The sequence below is a fragment of the Camarhynchus parvulus genome, chromosome Z, assembly GCF_901933205.1.
Source record: "Camarhynchus parvulus chromosome Z, STF_HiC, whole genome shotgun sequence".
NCBI classification, from domain to species: domain Eukaryota; kingdom Metazoa; phylum Chordata; class Aves; order Passeriformes; family Thraupidae; genus Camarhynchus; species Camarhynchus parvulus.
Window position 1 is genome coordinate 46,578,739 of NC_044601.1, and position 21,790 is coordinate 46,600,528.

The following is a 21,790-nucleotide window of genomic DNA, read 5'->3' on the forward strand; positions in this document are numbered from 1 at the left end:
GGATCCAGAATCAATGATTCATCAGATGGTAGAAGCCTGCTCAAAGGTAACTTCCCCTGAACACACTGTTGCCTTAGCAGTCAGTAAAGGGGTCGGGGAAGTACTGGCGACACAGAACAATATCGGGTGTTTTAACTGTGGGCAGATGGGGCACATCTGAGCACATTGTCCTCACCCTGTGCTTAAGTCATCCAAAGATTATTGTCCACAGTACCAGCCGGGGAACGGACTGCAGAGCATGACATGACCCTGTGGCATAATAACAAGTGGAAGGTTGTATTGCCCCAGTTTCCCCATCATCCAGGAGACCCAATTCCCAGACAGTACATTTCAGAGGAAAGAGATCACTCAGAGGGACTCCGCTTTTTCCAGCAAACCAACCAATTAAATCAATCAACAAATCATGTTTTATACAGCTCTCTGCATCTGATGCTCAACGATGAAAGTGTTGTAAGGGTACCTGCAGGATACCTCGACCCTAGCCTAGGTCAGAGACCCACCCAAGTACTGCTAATGGGAGATATTATTCATACACTCAACAACATTACGTCATCCCAGAAGTCGTCTCAGGTGATCCTGGTCAAGAGGTGACTGTTTCAATCATCTGTACTAACCCACCTTTCACTTTAACCAAGAACATGCCCTTTGCCCAAATGTATGTATTAAATGGGCAAGATTACTTAGATCATTATGACCTTTACCTTTCTCATGTCCTCGTCAGGGAAAAGCCAAAGGTTTGCCTTGCTGTGTCTTATAAAGGAAAGACTCTTTCTACCACAGGAATGGCTGACACTGGGGCTGATGTCACCCTCATTCCACAATCCAAATGGCCAGATGACTGGAAGTTGTTGTCCCCCAGTGGCACAATTTCTGGGATCAGGGGACCTGTCACCTCCCTGAGGAGCAAAAATCTTATCAATGTGGAAAGGCCAGAGGGACAAATTGTGACGGTGAGACCTTTTATAGTACCAAGCAACATCACATTATTGGGCAGAGATGTTTTGTCCCAATGGGGGCGATATTAGAAATCCTGTAACCAACTTGGGATTTCTAGTTGGGGCCACTGTGAAGCATGCTATTCCAGCACTTGTCTTCAAGACCAACAAACCAGTGTGGGTGGATCAGTGGCCCCTCACAAAAGACAAACTTGAGGCGCTCCAATTACTAGCTGACAAGCAATTATCCAAAGGGCACATTATACCATCCACTAGCCCTTGGAACACCCCTGTTTTTGTTATAAAGAAACCAGGTAAAGACAAGTGGAGACTCCTCCAGGACCTCCGCAAGATCAGTGAAGTCCTGGAAGATAAGGGTCCTTTTCAGCCAGGTCTCCCTTCACCCTCCATGCTCCCCAGGGAGTGGCAACTCACAGTCCTGGATATCAAAGACTGTTTCTTTAATATTCTGTTCCACCCCAGGGATGTTCCCAGATTTGCCTTTTCAGTCCCATCAGTCAACCGTCAAGCCCCCTTTAAAAGATATCAATAGTGTACTTTACCACAGGGAATGAAAAATTCCCTGTGTTGTGCCGAATGTTATTGCCAGAATCTTATCACTGATAAGAAAAGTCTTCCCAGAAGCTATTGTCCTTCATTATATGGATGACATCTTAATCTATTCAAACACAAAGACTAATTCAGACTCCATAATTAAAAGGACTGTCACAGCCATTGAGGAAGTGGGTTTTGAGGTCGCTCCAGAAAAAATCCAACACACTTGTCCTTGGAAATACCTCAGCTTTTTAACTGGCGAATGGACCATCATCCCTCAAAACATTGCCATCAAAGATGACCCCCAAACACTGAGAGATCTATAACAATTGTGTGGTTCCATCAATTGGATCCGACCCCTGTTAGGATTGACTACTGAAGAACTAGCACCTCTTTTTGACCTGTTGCAAGGAGACAATAACCTGGACTCACAACACATCATCACCTCCGAAGCCCGTAACGCCCTACAGAAAGTAGTGCCCGCAATCTCAACTCGTCAAGCTCATTGCATTGATCCAATTTTACCCTTCCAGTTTGTGGTCCGTGGTAAGTCCCCCCAGTTCCACGGTCTTCTTTTTCAATGGGACCCCTCCTCTGCAGCCCAATTATTAATTATTGAGTGGTTGTTTTTACCCCACCAACCAAAGAAAACCATAACTACTCAAGAGCTAATGGTCCAACTTATTACTAAGGCCAGGACCCACCTCCAGATCCTTGCTGGGTGTGACCTCACATGCATTTATTTACCACTGAAATTTAACGAATTAGAAACTCTACTCTAGACAAATGAACATCTCCAATTCGCTCTTGACAGTTATCCTGGCCAAATTTCAATTCATTATCCAAAACATAAATTACTCAAACAAATGTTTAATCTGGTCCCAAATTCTTTAAAAAGTAAGACACCACTCAAAGCTCTGACTGTTTTTACTGATGGTTCTGGGAGGTCACACAAATCTGTGATGATCTGGAGAAATCCGAACACTCAGAAGTGAGAGTGTGATGTTCAAGTTGTTGAAGGGATTCCTCAGATCGCTCAAGTAGCAACCATCATTAGGGCCTTTGAGAAATTCAAACTATTTAATTTAGTCATGGATTCGGTGTATGTAGCCAGGATAGCTGAGAGAGCAGAACATTCTTTATTGAAGGAAAAGTCAAACCAAAAATTGTTTAACTTGCTCTCGAAATTAATTCATCTCATCTCCCACTGAGAGCAACCTTATCACATAATGCATGTGAGGTCACACACAGACCTCCCCAGCCCGGTAGCAGAGGGCAATTGGAGGGCAGACATACTAGCTATGGCAGTCCATTCCACAAATACATTACCAAACAAATTTAACCAAGCTAAACTGAGCCATCAGTTTTATCATCAGAACGTACCTGCACTGGTGTGGATGTTCAAAATTACTAGGCACCAAGCAAGAACCATCGTAGCATGGTTCTACATTCCTGAGAACTGAGTACACTAGGTACTCCCCAAAGTTTCCAAGAAGACAGGTGGCTAGCCTGAGGGCAGGCTAAAGCACTGAGAGATAATGCATCAGTTCTTCTGAATCCAAAATTACATTAGTTTTTAAAATTAAATTCTTGACATTGTTTCATTTGACCCAACCTTTACTCTCCTTCCAAGAACACTTGCACTGGCCACATTCTTTGAAGGATATTTTAAGTGCTATGCCAGCCCTACAAGACATATTGATCTTTAAAGTTAAGGTATTTTTACTTCTTCTCCCTTCTAAAACCAAATTCTTCTTGCACCTTAAAAAAAAAAATCCATATATTTGTGTCAGATAAATGGCACAAACAACTATCCCTCATTTTCTTCCCCAACAGACATACCATGTAATTAAAATAAGCCACACACTAAAAACATATTTGCCATCTGAATTCAGAAACTCCCAGGGAGCAAAAAAGTACACACGACAAACCCTACATAATAAAAATGCTCCCACCCATTTATTCTAGCACATACTTCACGAGTACTGACAAGTGCCTTGCAATGACACCACGTTCATTTCTCAATTACTAAAGGCGTAACAATTATCTTTGACAGTAACATATCTTCATGATTACATGACATCATCATGCTGTTAAAATGACTCAAGGCCCAAGGAGTATATCACAGAAGGTCCCCTTTGAAGCCCCTGTGCTGAATTGTGTTAAAACCACACTCACCAGCTACTCAAAGTGCAAGGGAGGGTACATTTGCAGTAATGGCCTTTGTCCCAAGGTGCACGAGACTCTCATGACAACATGCTCCAAACAAACATCGACAGAGCAGGGAATTATGAGCTGCTGTTCACTTACCTTTTGTCAGCTTTGGGTATGCTTTGATAAGCAATGATGTGCAAGGTCAAAGCTCCCTTCAAGCCACTGTATTAAAGATGATTTTCCCCAACTCATTATAATATTACATAGGAGTATATATGTATTTTTATATTTATATATACATATATATATATTATATATATATATGTGTGTGTGTCTACATAGACACACACAGATATAAATAGATATGTAACAGAAAAAGTACATAGAAAACCCAAGAAAATTGGGAACCCAATTTGTAACAGAGAACATAAGCCTCTACAGTCATGTACTTACTTTTCCTGTGGCAGTTGTATTTATCTCAATTATAAACAAATGTGAACAAGAATGCAGTTGCTTTGTGTTTATTTACAAATTGTTAATTTTCTTTCCAAACTGTTTGATAAATGACACACTAGGACTGCAAATAGGTTTGACAAATCAGCTGTCTTCAATAAAAAAATCTAAAATAAGCAAGTTTTGACATTGCTCTGTTGAGAAGTCCTAGTGATTTGAGCAGGAGTAAGACAATTTCTAGTTTCTCTTAAGTATTTTTTAAGTCTTGAGGAAGAACTGATTTATAGCTTATATGTGGGGAATCTTCGTAACAAATATTATGCCTTCTGAAAGTGTAAACTAGGAACTCTAATTTCTCAATAAATTGAGTAGAACAAAATCAGAAGCCTGGCTGGCACTGCACAGACTGCAGGTACTGCTTACAAGTGCCAAAGACCATTAGTTTGCAATAGAATCATAGAGATCTTTAATGATCATCTAGTACAATGCCATTCCATGGGCAGGGACACCTTTTATAAGACCAGGTTGCTCAAAGCCCCATTCAACCTGGCCTTGAACTCTTCCAGAAATGCCCTGTCCACAATGTCTCTGGGCAGCCTATTCCACTGTCCCAACACTCTCACAGTAAAGAATCTTTTTCCTTATCTCTTATCTAAATCTACCTTGTTTTTAGCTAAACATGTTAGCCCTTGTCCCATCACTACAGGTAAAATGTTTCTCCCCGCCTTTCTCAAAAGCCCCTTCTACATAAGGCAGCAGTAAGGTCTCTCTTGTAAGACAGGTTGATAGCAATCTCTGATATTAAAGTCTTCTGACATTCCCTTTTACAAGCTCCATTTTAATTGTTTGGGAATCTAATGATTTTATATTAATATAAAAATTTGAAGGAAATTATCTTCCCATCAATTACATGTTTCTGACATCTCTACAAGAAACTAGACAAATTACAAACCTATGCTGGTATCGTTTCCTTACACTCACCTAGAGCAAAGTCCAGAGCTGCATTTCCAGAAGATGCACTTGCTATGACACGTGCTTCTACACACAGCCACAGCACTTCTCCAGTTGCAGCTCTGGTCTGCCATGGGACAGTCGGGAACAGATTTTACTTAGCAACAGCAATAAATACTTTTCCCACGTGCGCTTAGTTCCTTCCACTGTTGCTGGATCCAAGAAAAAGAGAGAAAGAGCTGTCTGCTATGAATGTAAAGGGGACAAAAAGATGGACTGGATGGAATAAATCAAGAGCGTACTAAGAATGAAAACTGTAACAGAGCACTGGCAGGGGAGCACCAGCTACAGCTGGTGGATGAGAGAGAGAAAGACTGACCACTCCTTAGTAATGGACATCTGAGAGGAAAAACTCTGGAGACTAGTAAAGGGAGGCTAAATAAAAAGCCAGATGAGAAGGCTACAGCTCACTGTACAAGGTGATTAAAAGCAGGATTAAATGCCTATGAAGTGTTTTACAATGGTAAAGTAAATAAAATGGCACTGAAAGTGAGACAGGGAGGTAGGCTGGAGGGATGGGCTGTGACTTTCCCAGTGTTTAGCTAGAAGGCTGGGACTTAGATGAGAAATCCATAAACTGTATGGGTGACAAACAGGAACTTGTGTGGATGACAAACAGGATCTGTGCTTTAAGCATGCAGTAATTTATAACAAAGACTGAAAACTAAGAGGCCCTTAATGTCAATTTTGACACCCAAAACTTCCCAGTGCCATTTACCTTCATCTCTCTGTACTCACAGACATCTACTCCCAACTGTATCTTATGACCACCACAGAAAGAGAAAACCAAAAATATTTATTCTCTTTCAGAACCACATAAAACAGAGTACATGCATACAAATATAATGCTCATTCAAAAAAGGGGAAAAGAAGGCAATGTTATCACTGCTTGCACACTGACCATTTTGCAGAATAAGGCAGAGAGCATTTCTGACTGTAGGTGTGAACCAACCAGGGCTGAACACATGCTTTTAATTCTGGAATTTGGTAAGCAGTGTGCTTGATTTGATGACCATGAAAATGTTTAAAATTCATATCTGTGCAGATAAACAGAAAACACTGATGACATTATTTTGTGCTTAATTTTGTTCCTGAAATCCCTATTTGCAAAACCAAAGGGAAGTTGGTGTATTCTAAGCTTAAGGGAAGCTGCCAAGTGAAAACGTTACTTAACCTTTCCTACTGGGTCATGCCAGCACAGTACCACAAATCCATCTGGGTTAAGCAGCAATGAGACATTTTCCTGCCTATCTGTCATATGAGACATGTAACACACATATGACATATCTGAGCGCAGTGCTGTTTAACATGCTCATCCATTACTTCGATGAAGGGCCAGATGTCTCCTCTGAGAGTTTGCTGACTACACAAAGCTGGGAGGAGTCGCTGATACCCAGAATGCTGTGCAGCTGCCCAAGACAGACTGGACCTCATCAATGTCTTTAACTATCTGAAGGGAGGCTGTCAAGAAGATGGACCAGGCTTTTCACAGTTGTGCCAAGCAACAGGAGGAGAGATAACAGGCAAAAACTGATGCACAGGACATTCCACAAGAACATGAGCAAGAACTTCTCTACTATGAGGGTGACAGAGCACTGAACAGATTGACCAGAGAAGGTGTGGAGTCTTCTTCTCCAGAAGTATCCAAAAGCTGACTGGACAGGACAAAACCCTGAGTAATGCACTCCAGAGGACGAGAACCCTGCTTGGGCAGGGAGACTAGATCAGATGACTTTCTGTGGCCTTTTCCAACCTGTCCTCTTCTAAGATTCCAAGATTCTGTGGTAACATGAAAGAGTAAGAAACTTGGAAGGCACAGCACAGTGTGTTAAAAGGCAGCCGAAGTAACACGCTCCCACTAAACGCTGCGGGGCCCTGCCGGTGTGACCCAGAACAATCCTGCTGTGCTCCAGCAGCAGCCTGGCACGGACCGCTCCTGCAGCCGCGCCGCTCAGCTGTAATGGGCAGTCAGGGGCCGTTAACAGCGCAGCCCCCGCGGCCAGGGCCCACCGGCGGGCTCGGGGACGGGCGGCCGCAGCGTGAGCAGGGTAAGAGCCGGGACCCCCGAAGCCGCTCCGCCCCTCAGCGGCCGAGCGGTTGCCGAGACGGTGACCAACAGCCTGCTGGAGCTGCGGCGCACCCGCCATTTTGCGCCGGGCTAACCGCAGGCAGCAGCCAGCGACTCCCACCATTTCGGGGACAGCGCCGCTCCCCTCTGCCGAGAGGGAAGGGCCCGACCTGGCCCCGCCCGCCGCCGGGCTGGTCCTGGGCCCGGCCGCGCCCTCCGCCCCGCCCACTCAGGTATCAGGTGAAACTGGCCGGGAGTGTGGGCGGAGTGGCGGCGGCCGGAGCGCGGTGAGATGGCTGCGCACCGCGGGTTGTGCCCGGTGCTGCTGTTCTGTGTGCTGCTGCGAGCTGCCGCCACTGCTGAAGGTGAGCGGAGCGGCGTGAGCTGCCAGCTCGGCTGGCATCGGCGGGGCGGCCAGCGCGGCACCCCGCGGCCGCTCCTCGGCCGCGGGCGGGGGCACGGTGGGGCGCTCGGCGGGGCGGGTGTCTGGCCTGTCTGGGGGTCGGGGAGCCCGGAGCGGATGGCGCGGGGTTCCGCGGAGCCGAGAGGGTCGGAAAGCTCGTGCGGGTGGCAGTGTGGCTGCCGGGACCCGCGGGCAGGGCTCCCCGGCCGGGAGGGAAAGCGCTTCACGGGCGGGCAGCCGGGCGCGGCGAGCAGCCCTCTCAGGGCTTGTGGGACTCGTGGGGTTTGGCTTCGCTCGCCTTGTAGAGAATCGTGGAACGGTCTGGCTTGGAAGGGACCGAAAAGCTCCCCTCTAGTTCCAACCCCTTCCCCTCTGTACCGGGCAGGTACAGCTTCCACTAGAACAGGTTGCTTAGTGCCCCGTCTAGCCTGGCCTTGAACACTGGCGCAGACGGGACATCCGTAACTTCTCTGGGCAACCTGTTCCAGCCCCTCACCGCCCTCACATAAAGACTTTCTTCCTACTGTGTGGTCTAAATCTGCTCTCTTCCCATTTAAAACCATTTCGTCTCGTCCTGTCACTTAGTGGCCTTGTAAAATGCCCCTGTCCAACCTTCTTATAGTCCCCTTCCCGCCTCCCCTTGCGATAAACATGAAAAAACTTTAAAGACCATGTTCTTGGGTTTTTTTCCCTGATCTAAAAAGCTAGGATTCTTCTAAAATTTTTTAGTCTGTGCTATTGCTTGTTGAACGTAAGTGCAGTTTGAGGAAAAAAGCCTGAACTGTATTAATATTTCACTGCTTGAAGTTAACTTTTCACCACGTTTTATAATAAACCCCATTGCCATATCTGTGCATACCTTTTCACTGTGTCCTTTCATATTTCATTTACCGGGCTTATTTACCTAATAAAACCATATGTATAAAGATTGTGCAAATATTGAAACCAAGCCTAGGATATACGTTGTATACGTATTGAAGCCGAGCATACGTCATGTTTTCACAAGGGATCGATAAGAGGTAACTGCAGATTGTGCTCTTCAGAGCGGAGTTCCTGAATTAAGCTGCCATTTAATAGCCTAATTGTCTGACCTGGACGGAGTAAGGAATTTGGAATTCTCGGGGAAGAGGGAGAGAGGTTAAAGATCCAAAACCCAGAATAATCTTAAATTTAGTCCTGTTGGGAGTATTACTACCACGAGTAAACTAGTTAATTTTTGGATACTCCGTGCTGCTGTCACTTTTGTGTCTGCAGGGTAGGCATAATCCTGTGTTTGGTATGTAGTGGGTTGTGTCTTCTGGACAAATGGCAAAGGTGTTGAAACAGTCTTTTGTGGGAGGAGAGAGTAAGCTTTTCCCGTGGGCAGATTAGCAAGTCAACTGCATTCTCTGTATGTGAGTCAAGCAGGGTGAAACTCGTCTTGGAAAAGAGCTCGATTGTTATGGAAAATGGCAAGTGGTGAATGAGTAAGGAAAGGATGTAGAAATGCACATACTTAACAAAGGATTGGTTACTCAGTGAGGGAGTGTTAACTGCAGGGTAACAGGACGCTGTCTCCTTATATGTATAGGTTGCTAGTTGGACTGAAAAAAGCTACCCAGTATGTTTTGAGGCTCGAGTTGAAGTCAGCATAAAAACAAGACTTGGTCTGTGAAATCACTCTGTGTTACGAAGTAGAATAAAACAAAGCTTTGTCCCTTGCTGACACTCTTGCAGTACAAAGTCCTGTCTGTGGTTCAGGTATCTGTGCATCCACTTTAGTGTACCTCTTACTGTAGCGTCTCACACTAACACTTTAGGACTTTTTGATGAGGCTTTTTTTTTTCCTACCTAACCTCTGAACTTCAATTGCAAAGCGTTGTTTTGTATCTGATCACAAAACTTTAGTAATAACAAAGTGGTAGTTTTTACTCTTCTAGTTCTCTACAATAATTTGAGTCTTTGGAATGGAATAAAAATAGCATGACTGGAATTTGATGGTATCGACCACTTTCTGATGGATGGGTGCTTAACATAGCACTGTATGGTGCATTTTATTACTGTATCCTGATCACTGCTATCAACTTAGTCTATAGGGTCTGCTTCCAAGCATCTCCCAGGATCTTTCTCAGCTAAGCTGTAAGCCTGAGAAAATCAGCATTTCTTAGCTCATTATCACTTCAGTATCTGGTATCTGTAAGCTATGTCCTTTGGGGTGGTTTTATGGGTCCTTCTATTCACAGCTCAGCTTCGGGAACTAGGATTGCTGCATTATAATTAATTTTTGCAGTACAGTGAACAATATTGCTGATGTAATCGTGGGGCTTGAATGCCTGAACGGAGAATTTTTATAATTCTGCTTTGTTTGTTGTAATTACACCACATATAGACCAAAATGACTATTTGGCATTTGAATTAATTTTCTTTGGGATGGTGGTTTTGTTAGTATAATTTAAGCCTATGTCTTCATGCTGTGTACTGCAAAGATCTGTCCATTTCATTGTATAGGCAAAAAGTTTTCCTGCCCCTCAGTTTTCCAGAGAAGGCTGCCTGGGTCTGGAGATCTTTAAGTGCTCAAGTGAATCAAAGTTAACTTAATTCAAAATTCGGAAGGGTGTCAGTATTTCTGAATGCATTTTCAGAAGGTTGCAGAGTCTAGACAGGAATCGAATGCTGTACATCAGACTTTTGCAGTTATAATTTGAAAGGAGCAGCGATCTAAAGTGGGCTGCCTTGCAGAATCTGTACTGAGAAACACACACTTGTGTATTTACATATTGTGTAAGAATTCTTTAAAATGTAAGGTGGAAGCATTTTTTTCATTTGGAACTGTATTAATTATTTTTTAACAAAGGGGTAGGCCATGCTTCAACATTGTTCATGGCTGCTCACTGTTCAGGCACTCAAAAAGACTCTTTTTATATTACAACTGGGGGCTTTGGCTAAACAAATCCACAAATATGGATAGAAAGTTTAGAAATAATCCTCCCTAATCCAGTCAGCTTCCATGTCCATACAGTTTAACTGTGTGGAATGGATGTCTATAGGTGAATGTCTGACTCTTCAGAATGATGTGGATTCCAGGACATTGCTTGTGCAGTTTCGCCTGTTAGCAGAGGAGGACTGTGCTGTGTGTTCAGGGGTTCTGAACCAGGCTGTTCAAAGTCTGTCCCACAGGACCTGCCTCACCCATATGGTTTGTAAGTTCCCACAGCATTCGAAGAGGCAAAGCAAAACTTGTAGTGACAGCAGTTTGTGTATGAAGCAGCCTTAGGTGTCTGCTCTACCACCTGATACTTCGAGTAAAAATCACAGGGAGCAACTCTCCTGAGGGAGATCCCAGATGAGGACTGCATTGCAACTTCATGCACAGAGATAGTGTGTTCAAATTTCTATTTGAATGTGTGGCATGCCCTAGAGATTATTTGTTTATGGCTTTGGACGTGGCATTCTGACTTTCAGTTTTAGCTTGTCTGAAATGTAGTATGTTCTCTTTTAACTGCATACCTGATTTTTGGGCCATCTAAACTGGCAAAGCTTCTACTGCAGTTAAATTAGCCTGCTGTGACCCAGCACTCAGGTGATCTGGCACTTCTGTGTGAAAAGGTAATGGTGCCCTGGGGTAGTTGAAGCAGTTTCTACTGTAACTGTTCAGGTGGTAGGAGCCTTTTAACAGGCACTTTTAACAAGGCATTTTTAATATCACTGGTGACATGGAGAAGTGTTTTGGTTTCTGGTAGAATCCTTGAATTCTTGAAGGGATAAAGGTTGTCCTTTGGGTAATAAATTTAAAACCAAAGAGAAGATAAATCATCAAGTGTTTGAATATCAGTCTTAATTTTTCTGCTGATAAGGCTGTCTGTAAATGTTCAGAGCAAATCACTGTATCTAGTTTATTTTTTAAAAGGGCAAAAAGTCTGTACTTCAACACCAATAACAACTTTTTTTTTCTTTTATTTTTTTTAATTTTAGAGAATGATGGCTCCAGCAAACCAAAAGGAAGAAGTTTCATTGGCTATAAGGTTCCAAATGCAAATAATTCTGAAGAGTTATACGAGGTGGATGACTTTGTAGCAGAAGTCCTCACAGGAAAGCTGACTACAGTTTTTATTCCCATTGTTTATATACTTGTCTTTATAATTGGCTTGCCAAGCAATGCCATGGCCCTCTGGGTCTTTTTTTTCCGAACAAAGAAGAAACATCCAGCTGTGATTTATATGGTTAACTTGGCATTGGCAGACCTTCTTTTTGTTGTCTGGTTCCCACTGAAGATTTCATACCATCTAAATGGCAATAACTGGCTATTTGGTGAAGGTCTCTGCAAAGTATTTGTTGGGTTTTTCTATGGAAATATGTACTGTTCCATCCTTTTCATGACATGTCTCAGTGTACAACGGTATTGGGTTGTAGTGAACCCCATAGTGAATTCAAAAAAGAAATCAGAAATTGCTTTGGGCATCTCCATTGCTATCTGGATACTGATTTTGTTGGGCAACATACCATTGTATCTTGTTAATCAGACAGCATATATTTCAAATCTTAACATCACAACCTGCCATGATGTGTTGCCTGAAAATGTTTCAGCTCATGATATGTTCAGTTATTTCCTCTCGCTTGCAATTGGACTCTTCTTAATCCCGGCTATCATCACTGCTGTTGCATACATTCTAATGATTAAGACCCTGAGCGCTTCCATCATAGATGTAAGCACTGGGAAGAAACGAAAAAGAGCAATCAAACTCATTCTTGTTGTCCTGTCCATGTATCTCATCTGTTTTACACCTAGCAATGTGCTGATTATTGTGCACTATTCGCTTCTCAAAGCCTACAGCCAGAGCCATCTGTATGTGTGGTACATAACTGCACTGTGTCTTTCTGCTTTGAATAGTGGTATCGATCCATTCATCTACTATTATATTTCAAAAGACTTCAGAGACAACCTTAAATATGCTCTTCTTTGCCGAAGTGTGCGAACTACACAGAGGATGCAAGTGTCTCTCTCATCAAGCAAGTACCTCAAGAAATCAAATTCTTACTCTTCAAACTCAAGTAGGACCAATAAATCTACCTACTGAGTTTAATCTTAGAAAAGTGAACTTTTGTTATTACTGATGAAAGGATGTGAGTGACAATAGACTTTGTACAAGAGACTCTGAAGAAACACCTCTGCATTTTAATTACATTGAAGTCTGGTATTTGGAACTGACAGTTGCTTATTTTATGTAGAAATTATAAGCAGATAAATCTTCCTGGGAAACTGGGGAAAAAAAAGAAGACATTTCAGATGCTGTGCAAAAATGCTGCTGACCTAGAAGTGAGGCTGAAGACATTCTTGTTGAATATAAAAGTTGCTAAAAAGCAAAATGTCTCTGGAATATTATACAGTATTGCTAGTATTTTTAATTGCCAGAAAAATCTGTTTTGTTTAACTGTAATCTATTAAGCATCTGAACAGATTGTGTGTGTAGGACCTTGCTCTGTGTACCTGCTTACACTGAACATCATTTGAAGCTGTAGAGAGAAGTAGAAGAGAATCCACTTCACCATCTTGGATTAGATTGCTTATTATCTTTGCTATAATATAATTTATATATTGTTTTCCAAGTTACTGTGCTGTAAATACTAACATAGCAAAAACCTATAATGTTATCCTATTTGAGTTGACAAGCTGATCTTATCAGCTAGCACTGGGATAAAATGTTTGTGAGATTATCCACTGTTACTTAACATTTGCCAGTACATGATCTTATATGGGGATATACAACAAAGTTTTGATGGATAGGTATTTGATTTTATAAAATGTGCCTTGTATTTTTTAAGACATCTAAATAAGATTTTTTGTTTTTGTAACACATATGAGTTGAGTGCTCTCTTTTATTCTTTTACATGCACTTCGAAAGTAGTTCAACTTGGCTAGTTCAGCTTGCCTGGTTTCACATAACAAAGATAATATTCCTAACAATTGTTACAAGCATGACAACTGTAGATGTAATGTGTAAATGGGTAGAGTAAAATTTACCAAATGACACGTTTTTTTGGTGAGCAATGAAAGTAGGATGTTTTGTGATAGTATTTCAGAGGGCCTAGCTAAAATAGCAATGTATATTAACATACGTCTCATTAAGGAGTGGAGAGTTACTCCAGCTCTAGATGACATGGAACACAAATTCTTCTTGGACATAAAAAAATTTCTCTTCCTGTTTTCTGACAAGTGCAGGGAAATAATTGCATATTTATTACTGAACTGAAGGTGTTAGCACCCTTACTGGAAAATGAATGTACATAAGAGACCACAGTTCACTGGAAGAATTTGAAATTGATGGAGTTACACTGTCTTCACAAAAGGCTCTCTGAATTCTTACCATAGTCTGTTCCCTTTATCATGCTAAGCAGTATGCTTCCTGGTCTACATGCAGTAGTGAGTAATACGAAGAAAGGGCATCCAGTTCATGTACTTACAGACCTACCTGGTCATGCTCTGTCAAGAGTACGAAGGTTATAGGTTGTATGTTGTAAAGATGATAGATTGGCAGTGTGTGTCTGGATAATACCAGAAAGAGACTACTCATGATTCACAGATGACTATTAAATGTATAAAATAAGACATGCTTAATATAGCCTGTCTTTTGGGGAACAAAATTTAGTTCTTGCATTATTTGATCAGAAGTGCGCTAAGCATTGTTTGTATATCTATACACTTTGTTTCTTTCCTGTCATTTCTGTCAAATAATTAGACAGCTCTATTGCAGCTTCTGTGAAGGAAAGTGCTGATCCTCTTCACCATCTCTCCCTTCTAGCCTTCACTTGGAGGTTGGCAAAGCAGGCTGCAATGAAGGATCTTTCTTACCTGTAGCAGCAGTGGAGGTCTGCCAATGGCACAAGTAAGAATTAGACAGTACTGCAGTATGTTGAAAGCTTCTTGAGAAAGAAGTTCTAATAAATAGAATGATTTCTTTTTAAAATGGGGCGCTGTGATGTGTCACAGATTTTGGAGAATACTATTCAAAAACCTCACAGTCATTTAAGTGAAGCTTTCCTTCTGTGTAGCTATATTGCAAATCCTTATCCTGAATTAAGCATGAATTAGTTTGCTTCAATTAACAAAGCAGTTAGACTAGGCTAGTTGTTTGTTTGATTTGATTCAATTCAGTTCCTTGAACTGGCAATTATGTGCCTGTGCAGGTGGAGTGGTTGCTTAAACCTTTTTTTTGGGGGGGAGTGGAGAGGGGAGGCTGTACTCTTGGGCAGGGTTGGTTGGTATAAAGGTGATTGTCTTCACCTTAAAATAAATATATTCCTGAACAGTGCCAGCTTTGTAATTCAAACACTAAGAGAACCAAAAAACTCTCCCTACCTATTGCTGATTAAAGGTTTAGATGCTAAAAAAAATAATCAGTGCAACATTCATTAAAGCATCGGGGAGTTGAAAATCAAGTGTATTTTATGTGCACTGTGTTAAGCTTTCACAAGCAGCTCAAGCTTATGCCGCACCTGAGAAACAGATCAGCCTTTCCCTTAAACCAGCTGTGTGATCACGCTGTTTCCTCATACTGTCACAAGCAAGTGTGACCTTGGGGTGGACTGGATCAGTTCTGGGTTAAAGTTAAACTAGGAGGACGGTGAAAAGTTGCTTTTGGCTTGGAACAGTATTTGGTTGTTTTGCTGGATGAGCTCTGTGTCCAGAACAGGAGAGAGGCTCAGACTGTCTCCCCACCAACATGCTTCCCCTGTGCAACTGCAAGGCGAGTCAAAGCACAGTAGGTGCTTAACCTTCCGAGCAGCAGGGAGCAAGCCTCCACCCATGACCATAGGAATGGCTCTGCTCACTTTGGCTCAGGGTAGATCCAGCTCTGCTGGAGTAATTTTCTCACCTTCTCCTCTGGAGGTCAACAAGACAGCAAGGTATCAAGGGACATGTCAAGAAAACAGCAAGACTGCTGCACAAGCCACCTGGCCAGCATACCAGATACACAGAAGATGTGGCCAGCACCACTTGTGTCCTGCACTTTGGAGCATAGTTGAAATGTGCACTGAAGTTCAGAAAGAAAAAGGAGACAAAGGCTGGGGCAGCTAAAGTCCTTGCCAGCTGTGAGGAAAGCTGCTGCTGAGCAGGTCTGTCTGACTAGAGAATGTGTAACAGCCACAGAAAGAAGTTAGAGGCAGATACTCAGGTAGGAGTAAAACCAACACAGCCAAGAATCACATCTCCCATCACAGTGTCTCAAAATCCTGCTACCTTCAGCATTAGAATTTTTGGCTGGCCTCATTTGAGTGTCATGTTGTCAACCTCACTTTATTCACTTTGAATAAGGACCCACAGTCTTCCTTGGATGGCCCCTCATTCCTGAAGGAGAAGATAATGTGAGCAAGTCCCTGTCTTGTCCACCCACTTGAAATCCTGTAAGCCAGTATCGTATTCCCTCTTAGGTATTTTGCAGATTGAGGTGGCATAGCCAGTTCTTTCCCAGTCAGCCACTCAGCAACAGTCTTGTTTCCTTTCTCTCAGACCTTCCCATTTCCATACACTATCTCCAAATGACACATAGTAGTCAAGCTGTGGATGGTACAGTGACGACTTCTATTTTGCACTGTGTTGCTTCCCCAATAGCCTTGACTATTCAATGTTGGGTTGTTTTTTTTTTCTCCTGCTCCTTAGCAATGAGCTGGTATTTTCATGCAGCTGTCTAATTACATCTCTCTCCTTACTGGTTACAGTCTTTTCACAAGCCATAGTTCTGTATGCCAAGTTAGAATGTTAGCTGCAAACTTTTGTTCCTCGGTGCTTTACCCTCTTCAGACCATTTATAAACAGGCAGAACAGTACAAGTCTGGTGCCACATGGTGAGTTACTGGCATAGTGATGACTGATTTTTCTGCTACTGTGTATTTCTTTCTTTGCAATCACTTATTCTAAAACAACCTTCCCTCTTATTCCATGGCTGACTACTTTATTTGAAAATCTTTGATAGAAATTTTGCCAAAAAAATCTTTTGGAAATCCAAGTAGACTGGATATGCTGGATCACCCTTATCTCCACTTGTGCTTGGCCTCTTTCAAGAGCTCCATAAAGTTTTTAGGTCCAGAATTCTCTTAACAAAAACAGTGGTGACTTTTACCAGAAAGGTCAAGAAGTTCCATAGTGATGACCCTTCTTAGACTCTTCACTGTCTGCTCAGGACTTGTATTGAGTTCATGGAACTGTATTTCCCTTGACATGTCAGAACCTTTTATTGATTACAGCATTGGCTCCCAGTAGTCAGGTATAATTCTGGCAAGAGATAACACACTTCAGTTAGTAATTCAGCGATTTTGTCTAAGTTTTTTCATAACTCCTCAATGAATACCACCTGTGGCCACCAAGTTTAGCATTCATTTTGTCTGACTGTGGTATGACGACTGAAGATATTTAGCACATTATGTTGTAGCTGCCCTGGGAATCAAGCAGCATAGTGCCTACCTACAATAACAGCCATCTGGGACCTAAGTTTCATTACGGATGTATTTGATCTGTCATAGGCTCTTTGAACACGGTTAATAAACAGCATCACTCTTAAATATGGCATAAACCCAGTAACCATCATCATTTTGATTCAACAACAGCCAGGAGGCTATGTATTACCTACATGTTTTGTCTCAGGAGTGATAACCTTCTTTGGGTTTGCAGGTAAACATTCTCCAGGCACTGTTTGCTAGCAGGACCAGTACAACAGGCTGGCTACATAGTCAGCTCTCTGTCATCCAGGCCAAGGGAGGTGGAGATGCTTCAGATAATGGCAAAAAGACTAGAGATTGTGAAGGATGCATGGAATGCTGTGCAGAGATACTGTGACCACTTCTCTCAATCCATGAGGACTCACTGATCCAGTGCTAGCTTTTGTGATTTGGATTTTTATGTCATTGAAGTGTGTCCACAACCAGCTTCCCTGATGGTCTGGCCAGCTCTTTGGAGGCCAGGAAAAGGGGAGAAAGGTCTATTTGCACCAACGTGGAGACAAGTAGGTTCATAGCTACTCTGGAGTTCATAAAGAACCTGGGATTGCATCTGTGATACAGAATCAGCTCAGTAGTACCAAGGACCACCTGGTATTTGGGACTAAATCCTGTCAATCTCCAGTGTCTGTGCCTCAGTATAGATGCAGCATTCCAAGTGCAGAGATAGCTAGTGTGCCCACTCCCATGTCTCTGCGTACCCTGCTTCCCTGCCATGTGCAACTTGTGTCAGTGTGGTGCTCACCTGGATATTGCTTTTTGCCAGAGCATAGGAGTGTCCACAGGAGAGAACGAGTGTAATCTCTGATCACCTGACCCATAGCTAGAGCCGTGATGTAGCTGTAACTTAGAGACTGCACCTTCATGGTGGAACTTGCTACACCTGGTCTCCATGGGATTATTATGAGTGTTGTAAAGCAGAGTCCTGCTGCTAAAGTTAGGTCTGTGTTCGCAGTTCTGCATGTCAACAACAAGGTCTGCAGGTAGCACACATGGACTAAGCCTCAATCCTTTGTTTCAAAAGTGTTAGTAATATGCAGTAAAGAGCATGAATGAGCACTTGTATAGTGAAGCAAGGCAACAAAATGTGGGAGGAGAAGAAAAGCCTAAATTTGACCAGTCTACGTATGGAACTTGAGAAATGCCCCGATAACAACTCTCAGCTCTATGAGTGGGTTGCCTCCAGGAATTACAGCTCCCATAACCAGTCAGTTGGTGCAGAGATCTCTGCTGAAACAATGGGCAGGAGGGATGTCTGTGTTTTAAAATACTTCTAAAAATCAATGTATAGTAATTCTTAAGGCTGGCAGGATTTTAATAGTCAAGCATGCATGAAGTGGTGAGTGCATCTGAGAACAAACATGAGTGGCATAAATGAATATCTCTGTTGCAGTTATCAACTACATTTGGTTCAACAACTGCACTGCAGCTTTGTGCCTCGCCTTCAAGAAGCAACTGCTGGGGACAGAGTTCACTATGTTTGAGTCTGAAGTGCTTTTTATTTGATAATACCCTTTCCCCTCCCTTCCCCAGTTTATAGCATCTACCAGGCTTTTAATGGCCATGTGATATCTTGGAGAGGAGATTAATACTCTTCCATAGTTCATGGTATGAATACAGTTGCTGTTGCTTAGTAAGGGCTTAGTTCAGGGAAGTCTTGAACATTTGGGCTATGTGCCTTTAATTATATGGCAGTGTAGCAGTACAGAGCACCATCAGTATTCATGCTTTCTCTCAGAGTCTGAGTTCAGGACAGCATGTACTCATAGTGTTGTGGTTTAGCAGCTGGGTCCATGCTTCCCCAGCTGAATGACTGGCAGTGGGGACTGCTCTATCACATAATCCTGTGGACTGCAGCAAGTGGACAGGTAGAGCTCGTTTGGATGGAGTCTGGGAAAAAGGAGTAATTTGGGTGGATAAAACAAGGGGATATGCTGCTTCTTTAGAGAGGGTAACCCACTAAATAAGAGGAAATAAATGAAATAATTAACTTGAAGAACATAAATTAAAAAATAAAATGTGATGGGTAGGAGTTTTCTTAATGTGCTGAAGAGTGTCCTGTGTCATGCATTTTCAAAAGCCAGGGAGATATAAAGAAAACACAAGAAGCAGTCGATGAGCCAAAATGACTGCATTGTCTCGGGAGGGAGCGCCACACTGTGGTGTTCCCTGTATTTAGCTGGCGGTGACTCGACTAGCACATACTTTCAGATTGACACAACACGACCCTTGACATTTCATCTTCAAATCCCAGTCTGGCAAACCTGTCTGGCTTTCTGTGAGTGGATGAGCTGAACTGCATGGTTCAAAGTGCAAAAGTATCTAGGAAAAGCCCCTAGCACTAATCCAGGACATGTTGGAGGCAAGTGGTGCTGTATCCCATTCAAATGAAGTTGCCTGCTTTGGTTTGAAGTCACTAATGTGTCTCCATTAATTTCAGGAGCACAGCTGGAAATGTTCGGGATGGCTGTATTGTAGTGATGTTATTTACGAGCTGGGGTGAAGTATGCTATTGCTATGAAGAGTGATTTGATAGTGAAATGAAATGCTGAAAGGAAGTTATGGAACTGCTCTGTCATAATTTATGAAAACTGTGTTGTGTGTATTAGGCTGGTTGCCTGGAAGCTCCCCGTGTCACTATGACTAAATAGGCCGAGTCATGAATACTACAATAGCCAGTAAGATTATCCTCAGTAAATGTCTTGGTGACTGCCAGACCCTGGGTGAGCCAACAAGGCTGAGGAGCCTTGCAGCACTCCCAGCAAGCATGGCATTTTGGTTAGCAGGGTCAGCAATGAAGATGACAAAGAAAATCTCTAAAGGTGATGGTTGGTGAACTGCTTGTCAAGGGTCTCTTTGGTCTGATGTCTCTGAAGAATGCAGGTGCCTTTTTTCAGGTTTGCTATTGAAGGATGTAGGGCTGGCTCCAGCATCAGCACAGTGAAGTCTGTGTAATCAAATTCTGCAGCTTGAGCCAAGAAGGTGCTGAGGAAGAGATGGCAAGAGAAATAGGAGAGAGAGAGTCCACTGCCAGCTACCTTCACTTTGCTTACCGTGCTATAGGAAGGGATGAGCAGATGGATAACAAAGGTTCTGTCTCTAGGACATGGGATAACGCAGAGTGGAGATACCTCTGCCAGACATGGGTAAATTGCACTGCCTGACATTGCTGCTAAGGTCATGGTTTCCACTACTTACACCTCAAATCAAGATAGCAGGCCTTTAGAAAGCAGTCCTGTTGTTTCACCAATCTTTGATCTTCCATGTGTGGTTTAAGTTTAAACAGTGTTTGGCGTGAACACTGGCTGTAGCGCTCAAAGACACTGAACCAGACCTGTCAGATGTGATTGGGAAGAGCAAGGGCTCTACAGGGCACTGTGGCTTGAGGACCATTTGTGTTCTAGTTCAGGTAGTGGTGTCACTCAGGTGTGCACATGGCACACATGCCAGCTGATGCACAGTTTCCCTTAGCATGGACTCATGATACCTCTTTGTTGAGCAATTCATTCTTTTTTCAGAGAGAGAGTTCCTCACAGTTTGTAATCAGAAGTGACCTCAAGACACACATCTCTGCCTTGGTATCTAAGCATCCTAAATGAGTAGGGAGACACCTGCAGAAGGTAGTTCATCTTGCCTGGCAACCTCTTTCCTCCCTCCCAGGGCACCCACTTCCCCATGAGGAGCCGAAGCCATTGCACTGAAGTCAGAGATGCAAGGTCTTTGGCTCTTGGTGTTTCCGTGGAGTAGACAGCCCCCACTGAGATCACACCCACACTGTTGCATAGCAGCCTCCTAGCTTCAGGAGGCTCGCAGTGCTGGGAAATGGTGCTGTCTTGGCAGACAAAAGGGACATGGCAAGGTGCAGGACCACAGCTTCTTAGCGAAGGGGGAGAGGTATGTGTCACACGCCAGCCAAACTGTCAATCCAAGCCCAAGGAGGCCGGTGATATTCAGGAACTAGCTGAAGACTCCGTCGATCATCTGGGGAAAGAATGTTACATTCAGGATTATGCTTTAACTTTCCGAGTATCTGCAAACAGAGCTGGTACTGTGATTAAAGGCTCCCTCTTCTGTTTCCAACTGTTATTGCACACTCTTTAACAGACACAAGCGTGAAAGACATTTCGGTTTCTGTGTGCTATGCTTTATTTTGTAATTCTCCATTTCAAAACACACATACATATCTGATGTAAGAGAAGAAGAAGTACTTAACAGGTGATATTAAATATCCCTGCTAGGTTTGGGATCAAGGAAGCAGATTGCTGGGGAGATATGGGGCTCCTGGAGTGTAACTTTCAAAGCAGAATATTCTCACAATATCTTTCAATCTCCTTTGTTTTTTCTTTGATTTGAAACACTGCTAAAACCAAATCTTCAACGCATAAGCTTACCTGAGCAAGAAGAGGTGTTGCTGTCTAAGTCTCGCAATCTCCAGATTTCTGGAATAGCGTGACAGGCAGAAGTTTATTGTCAGTGATAGTTGATTTCTGTCTTTATTTCCAGAGCATCTGAGCCCATGTGAAGCTTTCCATTGTGGAAATGTTGCTTCACCTGCAACTTCTGCCTGTAACTTAATGCATATTTACCATGGCCATTGTAGTTACAAATAACTTTGTGCTGCTGAGAGTGGTGGCTGAGTCTGCTTCACAAGAGTGGACTCAAGAAAAAAAATATACTTCTTACGTAAGGAATCAATCTTTGAGCAAAAGCAGAGCTTGATATGTATCTCGTTTTTGCCATCTA

The 21,790-nt window shown here is 42.9% G+C and overlaps 1 protein-coding gene across 1 annotated transcript; it reads left to right on the forward strand.

Annotated features, from left to right (window-relative positions):
• Positions 1 to 7,218: 7,218 nt before the first annotated feature.
• Positions 7,219 to 14,114, forward strand: F2RL1 (F2R like trypsin receptor 1). The gene is made up of 2 exons (XM_030968812.1): positions 7,219 to 7,541; positions 11,531 to 14,114. The coding sequence occupies exons 1-2, from the start codon at positions 7,469 to 7,471 to the stop codon at positions 12,631 to 12,633; spliced, it is 1,176 nt and encodes a 391-aa protein (XP_030824672.1). The 5' UTR covers positions 7,219 to 7,468; the 3' UTR covers positions 12,634 to 14,114.
• Positions 14,115 to 21,790: the final 7,676 nt, after the last annotated feature.

Bases quoted from the DNA above. Each gene is read 5' to 3' on its own strand.
- F2RL1 (XM_030968812.1), top strand. From the start codon at position 7,469: ATGGCTGCGCACCGCGGGTTGTGCCCGGTGCTGCTGTTCTGTGTGCTG. The intron at 7,542-11,530 runs GTGAGCGGAGCG...TTTTAATTTTAG, and splicing joins AGCTGCCGCCACTGCTGAAG to AGAATGATGGCTCCAGCAAA.